Source organism: Gobio gobio, assembly GCF_949357685.1.
Source record: "Gobio gobio genome assembly, chromosome: 1".
In the NCBI taxonomy this organism is placed as follows: domain Eukaryota; kingdom Metazoa; phylum Chordata; class Actinopteri; order Cypriniformes; family Gobionidae; genus Gobio; species Gobio gobio.
In genome coordinates, this window is record NC_137097.1 from 11,988,377 (window position 1) to 12,004,416 (window position 16,040).

At 39.1% G+C, this 16,040-nt stretch overlaps 1 protein-coding gene across 1 annotated transcript; it reads left to right on the forward strand.

The window, feature by feature from the left end:
- Nucleotides 1-5,838: 5,838 nt before the first annotated feature.
- On the forward strand, nt 5,839-15,448 carry LOC307116854 (uncharacterized protein; the record flags this gene model as incomplete). Its single annotated transcript, XM_079801307.1, has 22 exons — nt 5,839-5,870; nt 6,498-6,669; nt 6,848-8,407; nt 8,531-8,670; nt 8,790-8,994; nt 9,098-9,202; nt 9,363-9,553; nt 9,650-9,791; nt 10,015-10,656; nt 10,874-11,154; nt 11,230-11,349; nt 11,434-11,481; nt 12,017-12,097; nt 12,174-12,251; nt 13,347-13,397; nt 13,486-13,530; nt 13,667-13,731; nt 13,852-14,056; nt 14,484-14,672; nt 14,791-14,879; nt 14,995-15,060; nt 15,439-15,448. The coding sequence occupies exons 1-22, from the start codon at nt 5,853-5,855 to the stop codon at nt 15,446-15,448; spliced, it is 4,503 nt and encodes a 1,500-aa protein (XP_079657433.1). The 5' UTR covers nt 5,839-5,852.
- Between the last annotated feature and the right edge of the window lie 592 nt (nt 15,449-16,040).

Below are 16,040 nucleotides of genomic sequence, written 5' to 3' on the forward strand. Positions count from 1 at the left end.
CACACTGAAAGGACCATATTTGGCTCGAGAGCCGCTTCCGAACAGAGGAAAATCAGCTGTTAATCAAAACGCACGCGACCCATAGCAACGCGTTACGGCAACGCCTCAACAGAAATTGTCCGACTTTTGAGCCGTTCGTTACCATTGTATACATTGTCATGTTATAATAATTACATTTATTTCGTTTTATTGACCACGATATTATCATTGATATTTGTCTGAGAGGGGCACTTTTGATTCATTTTGAAAAAGGGCAGGGGCTCGAGCACCCAAAGCCCCCCCCTCTGCACGTGCCTGGGCAGGTGTAAGGCTTCTCTCCAGTGTGAAGTCTCATGTGGTGATTAAGGTTTCCTTTATGTTTGAAACTCTTTCCACACTGAGGGCACGTGTAGGGTTTCTCTCCAGTGTGAACTCTCATGTGGACTTTAAGGTTTTCATGTTGATCAAAACTCTTTCCACAACTTTGGCAGGTGTAAGGCTTCTCTCCAGTGTGCGTTCTCATGTGGTCTGTAAGATTTCTTTGTTGATTCAAACTCTTTCTACCCTGAAAGCGGGTGAAGTAACTTGTATCTTTGTTTTCAGTTTTTTCTCTGCTTGTTTTTGAAGTCTTTTCAGTCTGTGAGCAACTAAAATATGTTTCTTCAGTTATGAAATCATGATCATTCTCATTTTGATCTTTTTCTTCCATTTCCTTTAGTACTTCACACTCCTCTTTCAACGGCATCAGGTCTAAGGCAAAAAAGACAAAAGTTAACCCCAGTTTAATAGCACACCACAACAGCCATCAAAACATTTGTAAAGCATTAACCCCTAGAGGTCCAGCATGACCAACTCGCTTTTTTCTTAGTGCGAAAGAGACTCAAAATACTCCATTGATTTTAGTCATACAGACAAGTGCTTTACATCATTCAAAACTGTTGAGTTTCTACTTCTGTTTTTGTGCACTCACAATAAAAAAACAAAATGCTGTGCTATTTGCAAACCAAAGAAAACAAACATGATGTGCGATCTGCCGGCTTTCTCTCAATGAAGTCCATTCTGATACTCTGCAGAAAATGAACTGCAACTTAGTTAATACTCGTCACACAACATACGAGACATATGTCTAAAGAAATGTCAGGTTTTTAAATTATGAACATCAACTTGAACTCAAATATTCTGTTTATGTGATCCATTTAAAGAGAGAGATGTCAGTCGTTCACATGCTGCCTCATCTGCTAAAGGGTCACGCCCATGGATCGTGCGCTCTATTCAAAAGGCTAATTCTGAGGAGATCTATGCAAACAAGTTAAAACCCACAACAACTCGGTAAAACACATCAAGTTTAGTGCGATGAATTTACATCGCTTTGAGATGCGGTGAGGAATAATCCTGGGATAATTTACCTCAGAAGAAAAGTTGGTTTAATTTCAAGGAACAACGGATCCTGCCGAGGATTGTGACAGTTACATTTATTCTCTGTTCTTCTAATTGGGATATAGACTTGCGTCTGCGAATATTAAACCGCAAAAAGACTGTTTAAATATGAATCCTGTATATTCTGCAAGTGTGAATGAATAGAACTGACGTGCACTTTCACTTACTACACACATACTTACAATTTTCACAGTTTTCCAAAACTATACTGAGATGAGTGAAATCTCTATGTAATAAATAATGAAATAATATGCTTTAGGAAACGTATTAAACTGCAGATTAACATTTATAGGTTCTGTAATAGAACAGATATAGCATATTTCTCAAATCATAAAATGTCATAGACGCAAGAATGTTTAGACAAGATTTCTTTGGCCTGTTTTGGACAGATTATGAAGGGTTTACTGTAAAGTAGCCTAGTGTCACATCAATAAAGATTTTGTTCACAAAGTTCTGCTCAGATGCTATAAATGAAGTCCAGTCAAACATTTGGATATTACTATTTGAATTAATGTTTTTGAAAGAAGTCTCTTATGCTCATCAAGTATTTATTTGACCAAAAATACAACAAAAAATCCATTTAAAATAAAGGTTTTCTATTTTGATAGACATTTACTATAAAATATAATTTATTTCTGTGCAATGCTGAATTTTCATCAGCCATTCTTCATTTATTCATCCAAGAATCCTGAAAAAAGTATCACAGGTTTATATATATATATATATATATATATATATATAAATTCTGTAGAGCTGGAGATTTTAATAATGATCAAATGACTGAGTTCAGTTATGAGAATGAAACCAACCTGTGTGTTCGTCAATTTCTTCATCTTTCACTCTCAATGTTTCCTCAATCTTCACGTCTTCACTCTCCTCTTTCTCTGTTTGTTCCTCAGTTTCTTCATGTTTCACTCTGAATGTTTCTTCAATCTTCATGTCTTCTCTCTCCTCTTTAATAAGCACCATCTTTATGTTGCTGTGGATCTCAGTCACTTCACCAGGAGTTTTTCTGTGTTTGTCCTGTTTAAGATGAGAATAATTAGGCTAACAGAAATAAATCCACATTAATTATCAGTGTCTCAATACAATAGTTGCCGCAGTGTATAGTTGTCATTTTCCTTTTATAAGTATTTTTCTAGATATTATCCATGATTTATGTCTCAATGACATGCAAGCAAACAACCAAATAAAGGATTTCAAAGAGAAAAAAAAGGTATTCACTTCCTTCCAGTCACATGAGGCTGCGAACTTCCTACCCCTACGTCTAGGAAGCAAGGCGAAGGCAAACCCTCCCAAAGAAAGATGATTTTCATGTTACTAATAAGTATTGTTTGTTGACATATATACACCTACATCAGGGGTGGGGAACCTTTTTCCTATCAAGGGCCATTTACATTTTTGTAACTTCCTTTAAGGGCCATACTAAATTATTGAACATGTATCACTAACAACACGATCACATGAGAATGCACAGTGTTACCCTTTTCCAGTTGCAATTGCCACAGCTTTAATTTTCCTTAGAATGATTTCACGTTTGAAAGCAGAGAATCTGGTTCATACCTTGGAGCTTGACGTTTAGCTCTTACCCATTTTCCACCAAGGCAGTGCTGGTGCTAGTTCAGAGCCAGAGCTTAGTTTCAAATCGGTTCTTTGTCTTTCCACACCCAAAGCACCAGCTCCGAACCAGGAAGAGTGGTTCTTAAGTAGCACCAAAACATTGCTGGTCTAGAAGTAAGAACCGCTTGTGTCAGGGGCTGGAGACAGGGTTACCGTGACCAACAAGACCAACACAAACAAACTTGTGACCACCATTTTTGAAATAGTAGCTAATCGAGCTAATAGCTGCTCGATTGTAATCTCCGTCTATACAAATTACGGCGAACTGCACGAATGTGCTGGATTCGCTGTGTTTTGATGCCGATGTAGGATCGTAAAGCCAAGTGCATCAATAGTAACGCAACGTTCGCCATTGTTGAGGGAAGGCTTGCTCGAGATGCATCGGCGCTGTGCAGAACGATCACCGTATGACAACGAGAGCAGACGACTCCTTATGCTTTTGATTCATTCATGCAGTGTTTTGATATCATACGCTGATCGTCTGCACAGCGCTGGTGCATCTCGGACAAGCCAGGTGTGTTTGTTTCCCGCTGCCTCGCTAGAGTCGCTGAGAAAGAGGAGACGTATACAGTGACGTAAGAACTGGCTCTGTGGTGGCTCTCTAGCCCATGGAAAGGCAAACCGGTTCTTAGAAGGCTCCTCAGTCGAACCAACTAAGCACTGGCTCTAGCTCTGAACTAGCACCCGGTTCATTCTGGTGGAAAAGGGGTATCTGACAGGTACTTGGTTATGTCCATCACAAAGGCCAAATCACACAGCCACTTGCCATCACTGAGTTCCAAAACAGGTTTTCCCTTAATCTCCATGAACTGTTTAACTTCTTCCCTCAGTTTATAAAACCGTGTGAGCATATCTGTGCGACTCAGCCATCGCACCTCACAATGATAAACCAGATCTCCAGACTCAGACTCAAGACCACTCAGTAACTCTTTGAACTGGTGGCTGTTTAGCCCTCTGCTTTTGATGAAATTTATGGTGGAAACGACAGTTGTCTTGTGCTATATCAGTAATTCGTTCTGCGATGGTTCTTCGAGATAAACTGACACTTTGGAACAGTTTTACTTTGTCTGGTGCTAGCAGCTCCACAGCGCCAACAAGACACTCTTTCACAAACTGTCCTTCTGAATGAGGTTTCAGCTTCTTCGCTATTAGCTCGCTCACCACAAAACTTGCAGGAGTAACACTGTCTCTGTCAGAATGCATTCTTGTGAAAACTGCTTGTTGGGCACCCAAACTTTATCCAAGCCTATTTGTCCTTGCAACTAATCCAGTTTAGCATGTTTCGAGCTGTAATGACGCTCGAGATTGGCCTTTTTCATCACTGCTAGCGCATCCCCACAAACTAGGCAGACTGGCTTGCCTTTCACTTTGACAAAAAAAATAATCGTTTGTCCATTTTTCTTGAAAAGCCCGACATTCTGCATCTACTTTTCTTTTCTTGACGGTCACCATTATGCATGTCAGCAATGACAAACACTCGTACCTGTTGCGTTCACCCTGACTGTGACCTGGACATATTTTATATATTTATTATCTAATATAATTAGGGCTGCAGCTATCGATTCTTTTTGTAATCGATTAATCTAGCACTTAATCGATCGATTAATCAGATAAAAAATGTTGTGTGTTGAGAGGGAGAAAAAGCAATTGAATGTATTAATATGCACAACAGGTTTCATGCTGTAATCTAGCCCTGACATCAAAGTAAATATCTGTGTTATGTAGATTTCTACACCTGCAGCATTTACCATTAGGCTACTAATAAATAATATATAATTTCTGGGGTGAGCCTATTTGCTATGGTAACCTAGCAACCTGTGTGTGTGTGTGTGTGTGTGTGTGTGTGTGTGTGTGTGTGTGTGTGTGTGTGTGTGTGTGCGTGCGTGCGTGCGTGCGTGAGGAAGCAGTCAGACCAGTTGCTTCATTGCAGTTTGGTCCGGCAGAAATACATACATTCATTTTCAATAGATCGCTGCATGTGGCTTGCATCACTTGCATTGCGGTGCATTTTAGGTGAAGCATTCGTTCGAAAAATCGAGTCACAACATCACGTCCCGGTGTATACAGTGAATGCATGCTGAAATTATTGTTGCGTGGCTACATAAAAGTTGCATATGTGATGCATTGCCACTATTGGTCTGACTGGCGTGAGAGAGACGAGGGTGCGTGTGTGTTCTTTTTTTAGTCTATACTCTCTTGCAATTGAACGTGAAAATGTTTACTACTTAAAAACATCAAAGCTAAACATCATATCTAGTCAAACCGCATCACGACATCGCTACAAATACAGTATGGGACTAAAATCAGCGAACATCAATGTATTAATGCTGAGGCTACGTTTCAGTGAACCAGCATGGAGTGGATGTTTTCCGTTCAGATGCTGAATCATGAAGTCGTGCTGCTGTGGAACGCCAGGTCTACTTTGCAGTAGACACATTGCACCTTGTTCTCTTCTTTTTTAAGAATGAAATGATCCCAAACTTTAGACATTCTCTGCCGTTTATGGACATCTTTACTCTCCGCCATCGCGCCAACTAAATTCAACATGTATCACGCGCTATGGTGTGCTTCCGGTATTTAACAAGGCATCGAGGCAGAGTTTTTGCCTCAAGGAATTTTTGTAATCGAGTAACTCGATAAGTCGTTTCAGCCCTAAATATAATATATAATAAGTAAGGGATAATGTACATCCGAGTAGCATCTGCCTGCACAACCGGAGGCTGCTGCATTTTCAGGACCGCACTCATAGGACCCCATTTCTAGGACCCTAGGTTTTTATTGACAACGCCACCTAGCGAATTAGAGGACCAGCAAAGATGGATGACGATCAGCGTGTGAGTACCACATGTGAATCAGTTTTTATTTTAACATTAAAAACAATCGTGATGCATTTAATTGGAAAGTTAACGTAGCCGAAGTGATCGTGATTAGCTAAATAGTCAATAGTGCTGTAAATGAATTGTTAGCACATTCGTTTAACTAAACTTGCATGAAAGCTTGTGTTGACTTAGTGACAGCACAAGACAACTGTATTACGTTCGTTGTGAAAGCTTGTTAGTTACTCGTTGTTGTTTTTTTCTTCATTTTAAGTAAGTTGAATGAATCTCAATGTTTTAGCTGTCACATGCTCACAGTCAGCCTGTTTAACGTTAAGTTACCACACAATACATGTTATGGGTATGTCTCTTCATTTTGACATAGTTTTATAATGTTGATTGAGACATATGACGTTTTTATAGTCAGGAATAACAGAGGCCTTCATAATAATTGACTGTTAAAATACCACGTGTTAGATTGTGGCATATACTGTGTACTGTACGTACTCTAAGTGCTTTCAAGGACACAAATCAGGGCAGGCAGAAGTATGACAAAAGATGAATTAATTGGTCAAGTCCTAGACTTAGCCCTAATTTATGTCTATTTATTTACATGAAATTAACTTTTTTTTTATGTTTTTCAAGAAACATATAACAATCCAGGAAGGGAGAGCCGTTCCTGAATTGAAGAGATGCACTACATGCTGTCAGGATTTCCACTGCCCGTTCTGCAGCTCTTCTTTGTTTCAACCAACGAAGCTGAGCAAAGTAAAATGTCATTTGGAGAGCCATTTTAAACGTGCAGTTCTTCATGATGGTAACATTTGCAAACATTCTTTTGGGAAATACAATATAATTATCAATTCATTTTGAGCAATTAATTCAAAAATTTTTCTCAGTTTTGTTTATGTTAACCTGATTCAGATTTTGGGTATTCATAATTTACACTGATGACCATCATAATGATACTAAAGTTTATTGTTCTTATATTTTAGGTTATACCATTCACAGATGTGGATTAGATTGCCGACCAAAGTGGCATTACCACTGCATCCACTGCAATTCTATGCTGCTACGTAAACCGGACTTCATGAAGCATCTGTCTTTTTGCAAGGGTAAGCACCCTGCCATAACCACCACCATTCCAGCTCCAACTTCCTCCGCCATTCCAGCTCCAACTACCTCCGCCATTCCAGCTCCAACTTCCTCCGCCATTCCAGCTCCAACTACCTCCGCCATTCCAGCTCCAACTACCTCCGCCATTCCAGCTCCAACTTCCTCTGCCATTCCAGCTCCAACTACCTCTGCCATTCCAGCTCCAACTACCTCCGCCATTCCAGCTCCAACTACCTCCGCCATCCTAGCTCCAACTACCTCCGCCATCCTAGCTCCAACTACCTTTGCCATTCCAGCTCCAACTACCTCCGCCATTCCAGCTCCAACTACCTCCGCCATCCTAGCTCCAACTACCTCCGCCATCCTAGCTCCAACAACCTTCACTGTGCCAGCCACCCCAAGTACGCAAATACAAAGGGTCCGTGTGAAGCAAGTACTGCGTAAAAATTGTCCCATATGCCAGCTTAGCATGAACAGAACTAATTTAAAAAGGCACATACAGAGGAAACACACAGGAAAACATAAGGATATTACAGCAAATTCACACCTTCCAAGTGAATGCATAGATCCAGAGAATGGAGTTTATACTGTTCACAAATCTTTTCACGGGGCTTCTACACCTCTGCATGTCCAAAATAAAGTCTGGGGGGAAAATCAACATGTTTTCTGTGAATCTGCTGAGTGCCAGGTGAACATGGAGTTGGCATGGAGAAGTGGGTTGAAAGCCCATCAATGCGTACACCTTAAATCCTTAACTTACTGCACATCCTATGTCTCCTCTCCTGTACTTAGTGAGGAAACACTTAATGAGATGGTGAACAGCCGGTGGTTTGGCGAGGATAAAAAGAAGCTCTGCCTCGATCTGCAAAACCTTGCGAATGCCAACCATATACCTCTGTCTGTATACTCCCAAATTGGTATCCCTCAGTCCAAAAAATACATATCTGTTTTTGAGCCGACTGTTTCATATTACAGTCGTTTAGGAAGAGTCATGGTGTCGTATGACACAAAAAAGAATTCGTGGCACTGCCCTTGTGCAAGGACAAAGAGATCATGCCAACACAAGTACATTGCAAAATGGCACTTATTTCAGACTCACCGTGAACTGTTCAGGAAAGTCCGGTGCACTGAGGAGGTGGAATTCCAAACATCAACAGAGGATGGAGGCAGTCATGATGAGGTTGAGCTGGGTACCTTTCCATATCCGCCAAAAGATGACCAAAAGTTCAAAGCCATGGTTGAGTATATTTTGAAGTTCAAAAAATTACCTGCTGTTCTGCCAGAACATATACGGCATCCATTATTGGAAAAAGAATACCCAAGGCACCTCATTCCACTGGAGATGATGTGCCAGCAGTGCCCTGGCAATGTGCCCCTGAGTGACCCAATCCTCATTACAAATAAGGCCAAAATCCTCACCAACTCACGTATTGTTGAAGGTAGGTCAATTAAACTATTTATATCTCATGACTATCCACTGTGGTAGATTTGCTGTGCTTTCATTAATTATTGAATGTGTTGTAAACTGTACTGCAAATATTGTTGAAACTTTTGATTTCTAGACATCTCTACCTACTGTAAGTCTTGCCATCAATGCGGAACCTCCTACCGTTACCAAGAGTGGAAAGATGGCCTACACAATTTTAATGACCGGATAGTCCTTGATTTGTCTTTATGCTTAAACATAAGGAACATGATACAGGTATTTATTTTATTTTATTTCATTTACATATAACATGTGAATGAATCTTTTTAATGGGTAAATATATGAAATTTAAACAGAACATTTTCTGTATATTCACTAAAATGTTTCTCCCATAGGTGCATACTGCAGTGAGCAGGGTGGTAGAATACTTAGAATTGACTACAGGGGTGAAGTTTCCCTCAGCTAATACCGTTCTTCATGGGTATCTTCATTTTGAAGCACTCACTGATCATGATTATCATTATTCCTGTGTAAACTGTGGGGATCATCCTCCAGTGGTCATCATGGACCTCCATAAAAAGGGAGCCTTTCATTTGTCAGGTAAAATGTTTTCATGGAATAGACTGATTTAGATGTAAATTACTGACCAGGTTACTTTCAGAATTTACTATTTGTGTAATTTTTTTTCACATTATTTCTTTAGTAAGTGACCTTGCACAACCTCCAGAGGACTTCAATGGAGAAGTTGATATGGAGCATTTTTGGGAGGCACTTTCAATGGAAAGGATCAGTCGAGGATTTATAACAAGTAATACAAGCCAAGAATAATTTGTCAACATGTAACACCCTTTTCAATGACTGAAGAATTGTGTGACAAACTAATTAACAAATTAAAACATGTTTACATTTATCAAGATGTCAAGATCAAGATGTTTTAATATATTTCTTGTGTTTTCATATTTCCAAAGGTGACCTACACAATCCACTTAAAGTTCCGCCATCTTTCCACTTTTGGGCGCCGTGGATAGGCCAAAACACACGCTGTTCAAACCGAGTCCTTAATACTGAGTTTGAAAAAGTGCGTCCGCCGAAACCAGCTGAGGTCTGTGAATTAACAGTTTCTGAAGACCGCCTGACAGAGGAGCTGTACAAGCAGAAGGTAAAAAAACAGTTGATTATATTTGTCTTTTTAGGAGTGATATATTATTTTACCTGAAAACATGCTGCTTCTCACACATTTAATTTTGTTTGACAGGTTCATGTGGTTAGGAAATTATGCAGGGAGTGTGGGTTGGATTCCTCTGGATCGCGAAATGACCTCCTCCTGAGACTGTCGAATGAATTAAAGTCAAGGCACACGTATGACAAGGTCTTTCAAAAGATCTGGGCTGCATCAGGTAAGCAAAACTTTACAGTGTTCTGTTTCTGTAAGATACTATTATTGTTAAAGTTTTTCACAGGGTGGAAAAACATGACAAAAAAAACATTCAAGTGGTTTTACTCTTTGAAGTGTGAAAGTGATTTCACATACACATATCAATGAGGATGAAAAACTTTTTAGTTGAATTTACAAAGGTTGTCTTTTTACAATCTGTTAATTTCTGCCTCTTTCCATTTCAGGCGGTTGGGCTGTGATTATGTGCCCTTGTGGCATTGTATACAGTATAAAGTGCAACATTAGGGCTGAAAGCCCACGTGACTTCACAGACATGCTGCTTTCTTGGAAATACATGCCAAATGTCATAATATATGACTTTGCGCGTGGACTAGCAACACATATGAATCTGAGAGAGCCAGAAAGGTTGCCCTTCAACCCATTTGAAGGACGGTTGAAGGCCCCAACTCCAGAAAACATTGCACTAGCCAAAGAGGGGAAACTAAAGGTGTCACTTCCTTGGTTGAAGTGCAAGAAAGTGGTCCCAGATTGCGATGGCCATCCCATAACTGGGTCAGCAGAACATTATGCTCTGTATGATCGTTTTCATGAAGATAACACTAAGGATGCCCGTGATGCCCTGCGGAAGCTTGGCCTGGTCCCGCAACTTGCAGGAGTAGTCAACAGCCAAGTTGCGGAACAGCTGTTTGCAAAAATGAAAAAAAACAATTACTTCTTAAACATGGCTTTGCCTTCAAATCATCTGTTTCTCATGAGGAATATCATTCACCACTACAATTGTCACAAAAACAAACAACGATTGGGCGACATAAAAAAGGCTTTCGATACCAAGATAGCTATGAATATCCACAGCCAGGCAGTGTTGGGTAACTTTTCAAATTTCATATACAAATCTATCACAAATACAGCACATTATTATTCACTGTTTTGTACAGTTAAAATATTTATTTATATTTTTCGAAATTACTGTCATAAAGACACCTTCCACTGCTCAACCTGGTACATTGGACATTCTTAGACTTGCACTAACACATATGACTGTTAATGAATTAATATATTGTGATTTTCTACTTTTTAATTCAGCAGAACCCGTGCCCCCGACAGCCGCCCTCAGCATGCCCCCAACAACGGCCCTCGGCACGCCCCCAACAACGGCCCTCGGCACGCCCCCAACAACGGCCCTCGGCACGCCCCCAACAACGGCCCTCGGCACGCCCCCAACAGCCGCCCTCAGCACGCGTCCAACAACGGCCCTCGGCACGCCCTGGACAACAGCCCTCGGCACATCCCCAACAGCGGCCATTGACTACTCTTTGACATTTAAGCCCTTTGCAAAAGAATGGAATCCTATCCAGGACAAACTGGTAAGTTAATTAGTATAAATAGTAATTGTTTTTCATGTCACACACTATTATAATAATAATATCTGTAATTTGCAGCTCAATTATGTGCTGGACACCGGACGGCCTGCAGCGGAAATCATTGTGAAAGAAGGGCCCTTATGTATCACGCGTGAAGAATTCTGGAGCCTGGGGTTGCTAAGAGACATGGATTCTCATGTGAGTACTGGGAAGTTAATAAACACAAGGTTTTTTATTTGCTTTTATGCTTGTTCACTGATGAGTTTTAATTGTTTCTTGCAGATTGGGAATGCCTGCTTTAAATTGATTCATGAAGCGGCTCAGCAACATGTATGTAACTTTTATATAAACTTTGCTATATAAACTTTTTCTTCAACTAACTAACTAACTAACTAACTAACTAACTAACTAACATCTATCTATCTATCTATCTATCTATCTATCTATCTATCTATCTATCTATCTATCTATCTATCTATCTATCTATCTATCTATCTATCTATCTATCTATCTATCTATCTATCTATCTATCCTAACTAACTATATATCTATCTAACTAACGATCTATCTCTATCTACCTAAATTTCTAACTAACTAATTAACTATCTAACTAACTCACTCACACACACACACAGACACACACTCACTCACTCGCACACAAACTCTCTCACACACAAACAAACACACACACACACACACTAGCTAGCTTTTAAACTACTAAACTAAAACTTAAACTATTTCAAACTTCAAGCTTTTAAAACTACTCCAAACGTTCTGGCTTTTTCAAGCTAACTTAGTTTGTCTCATCTAGTTTATTCTGTCATTTTATTGTCTACTTTTAAAGTTGCTGTTTTTTTCCTCATAGGGCAAAGACATTTATATAGAGGACATGTTCGTTGTTCCTACATGGAAAGATACACAAAGCAACATGACTGACAACTTCCCAGTGAGTGAATATAAAATATGTATGGTGTCACAAAAATGTAGATCTGCATAATGACAACATTTTTCATTAATATTAGGAGGATGTCGACATGAAAGACTTCTTAGTCTTTCCAGGTTGGACCGAAGCAAACGGGCCAGAACACTTTGTTCTCTGTGTAAGGGAATGTTACTGTTACTACATACTACATGGTACACGTATTGGTAATTAAGTTGGTTAGTTCATGTGTATTCCAACAAAGTGAACTGCAGCTCTACTCTTTGTCCTAATGACTTTTAAACGTATGTGAATGTCTTTAACCATTATCACATTATAGATCATGAAGCCACTCCTGAGAGAGATCCTCTTTTTAGACTCGCAGTACACATTCCATGAGTCTGGGTTTGGTGATGCTGAGTACAGAGCCATATTTAGGTCCACATTTGAGGCTTACTGTTTGCTATGTTCATATAGCAATTTACATTTTGGCTACGTTCCTATAGCCTGTACTGATATGTTTTGGCTACGTTCCTATAGCCTGTACTGATATGTTTTGGCTACGTTCCTATAGCCTGTACTGATATGTTTTGGCTACGTTCCTATAGCCTGTACTGATATGTTTTAGTTATGTTCATATAGCCTGTACTGATATGTTTTGGCTACGTTCCTATAGCCTGTACTGATATGTTTTAGTTATGTTCATATAGCCTGTACTGATATGTTTTGGCTACGTTCCTATAGCCTGTACTGATATGTTTTGGCTACGTTCCTATAGCCTGTACTGATATGTTTTGGCTACGTTCCTATAGCCTGTACTGATATGTTTTAGTTATGTTCATATAGCCTGTACTGATATGTTTTGGCTACGTTCCTATAGCCTGTACTGATATGTTTTAGTTATGTTCATATAGCCTGTACTGATATGTTTTAGTTATGTTCATATAGCCTGTACTGATATGTTTTGGCTACGTTCCTATAGCCTGTACTGATATGTTTCAGCTGATAATGTCTCAGTGGTTGTCACATCTATCTGTTTCAAATTATTATTTTAATTTTTTTATATAGAAATCTTGCTCAGAAAATTGATCCAGGGAGCTGGACTGAGAAGACTGGACATGATATTGTGGTGAATAATATATTGCATAATTTGATATTACAATGAAATATGATTGCTTGTAATCTGCATTTCAAATACAAGACATCTGACAGAGAAGACAGTAGCTTTGATCTACCAGTCATGTCTCATGTTCCTTATTTTTTTGGTTGATTATAGGGCTTGCCACGGCAGATCTGTGGCAATGACTGTGGGATTTTTATGCTTATGGTAAAGTGTCGTGTGTGTGTGTGTGGTAAGCATATGCATGTTTCTGTCAACATAGTAAATAAGATGTTTTCATTCTTCTCTGTTTCAGTATACACTCTCCATTGTGACAGGCACAGGGTTTCAATTCCAGGAGGTGAGCTGATTCAGAAATGTATATAAGGATGAAATTGATACTTTAAATGTTTCTTATATACATGCATGTTTATATTGAAGGAAAGGGACAAATTAAAAACTAAAGACTCTCCTTATCATTGTCACATTTCTTTCAGATGGACATGCCTTTGATTCGGAAGTGGTGGTGTCTTCTTCTTATGGAGCGTTTTAAAATTGATGGGTATGACAGCCCTAAACAATATGTATATATTCACCTGATGACTACATTAAGTTAATGATAAGTAGACACCAAAGACATTTTTATGCAATATTCTAGATTAATCTTGTTGATGTTTGAAAGGTATGGCCAAAGGTTTGCTTTCTGGACTGATGAGGCCAGAAGCTTGTTACAGGGAACCTTTCAGCCAATATTCAGAGTGCCAAGAAAGCGTGCCATCACTGAGGAAATTCCAGCCCACATGCAGGCTGTCTTTGACCGCACTGCAGAAGAAAAGAGACTGGTGGACTTCATTGTACAGTCACCGGGAGCTGAACAGCATTTGGTGGTACTTAGACATATTCATCATTACAGACTCGCAGTAAATAAATCAACCAGTGCTTTTGTTAAAAATATTGTCAACTATGCGCCCCATTTATTGGCAGTGACAGGCAAAAAAAAATCCTGTCTATGATTGGTCGCCTACCTCTAAATACGTACCTGCCCACACTCTGCCCATGCACTCATTGATCTTCAGCAGAGTCTTCCTCCAGCAGTATTTAGGCAGTGCATGCTAATTTGTTTTGGAGGTTTGGCTTTGAAATAAGCCCAAAATGTATGGGGTGGAATATTTTTGGTTGATTGCTTTCAAAATCTACCTTAGTCTTGCTTGTTTCTCCAATTCTGCATATTCTAGCGTTAAAGTCAGTTGTTCCTTCACTAACGGCTACCACACAATACACTTAAATAATTGTGGCAAAATAATTTGTCCATAGGACGTACTCAATGGGAAGACTTCAAAGTGGTACCCTCCAAAGTCCTTTCGCCAGGTGCCTGTCTACCTTGACAGTGAAGGACAACAGGACAACCTTTTTGTTTTTCTGAAGTCAGTAATACATAAGACACCAACGAAACTGAGCTTCACAGATGAAGTGCAGTTCATCTGTGGTGTTCTATTTCCAGAGGTATGCATAACAGTATAATGTATTGTGCATGTTTCTGCCCTTTCAAACTCTACTGTACATTATACCATATGCTGCATATCTACAGACCATATTTCAATTAACACATTTCTTTTGATAGGCCATCATATATGGCCTGGCTGGGCTTCAGAATTTGTCACTGCAGGATGCTGAGCAGGCCTTCCTCTCTGGTCCACATTATCATTACAGGTAAGAATAGAAAATGTATTGTTTTTACACAATGTCCAATGTATCCTTTTTGTTTATTTTTTTTACAGCATTCTGTTAACCCAGCAGTGATTATGTTCTTTATTTACTATTTCAGTGAAGTGGAGGAGTTTAATAGAAAAATAGACAAACAATTGAGAAAAGAGGGGAGAGCATCCAGTTGGTAGGTAGTGCTGCAGCATACATCACAATGTGTGCTTTAAATATTAAAAGGACAGGAAAAGTCATATTATTGTAGAAATGACATGTTATTTCTATTCAGATTTCTTGCATCTATCTATATATTTTTTTTCTCAGTTCAGATGCGCTTTATTGACATGAATGTTTCAAGAACCTGTTCACCCAAATCTTTGAACAGTATGCAATAACAGTAATATGAACATTATTTGGTATGGAGATTGATATAATTTTGTATTGTATATAATGTGTGTGCTCTGTGGTGACTAAGATCTTTAAAATTTTAAATAAAAAATTATTGAGTTGAACAAGTTCAACTCAATATTCCTTATTTCATTCACTTCTCTTTCTTTCTCTCTCTTAGGAGTCAGTGAAGAAGTTGTCCATGAAGTTCTTCGGTTTACGTCATGAACAAATTAGTTTTTTGTGTGTTCAAATGTAACTTGTTATATATTATTTTATAAAATATACACAATCTTAAATCTACCCCCAGAGTCATCCTTGTGTATTCCCTCTGTACTTGAAAATGTGATTGACTGAAAAGGCTATACCATTCCTTGTTTATTTTACTTGATGAGTTATTAAATTATGCAACTTGGACCCAATAATTAGTCAACAGTCCTAGAAACCAGATTTAATTGCAATAAAGCAATATTTGGGTGTAATAAACCTTTAAAAACCTAAAAAAAAAAAAAAAAAAAAAAATTTGTCAAAATATTGCCTTGGTGGCATTTGTTTCGGTTCTCCAAAACTAGGGTCCTGGAAATGCGTTCCTTGGATTGCAGTTCTCCGACACGGTAGGTGGCGCTGTCACAAAAAAATAGGGTCCTAGAAATGCGGTCCTAGAAATGCGGTCCTGAAAGTGCAGCCTCCGTTATTGCAGACGGATAATGTTGGTACATCCAGCCGGTTGTTATCGCAGAATAAACCCCGACAGAGTGATCAGGACCCGACGCGAAACTCTAT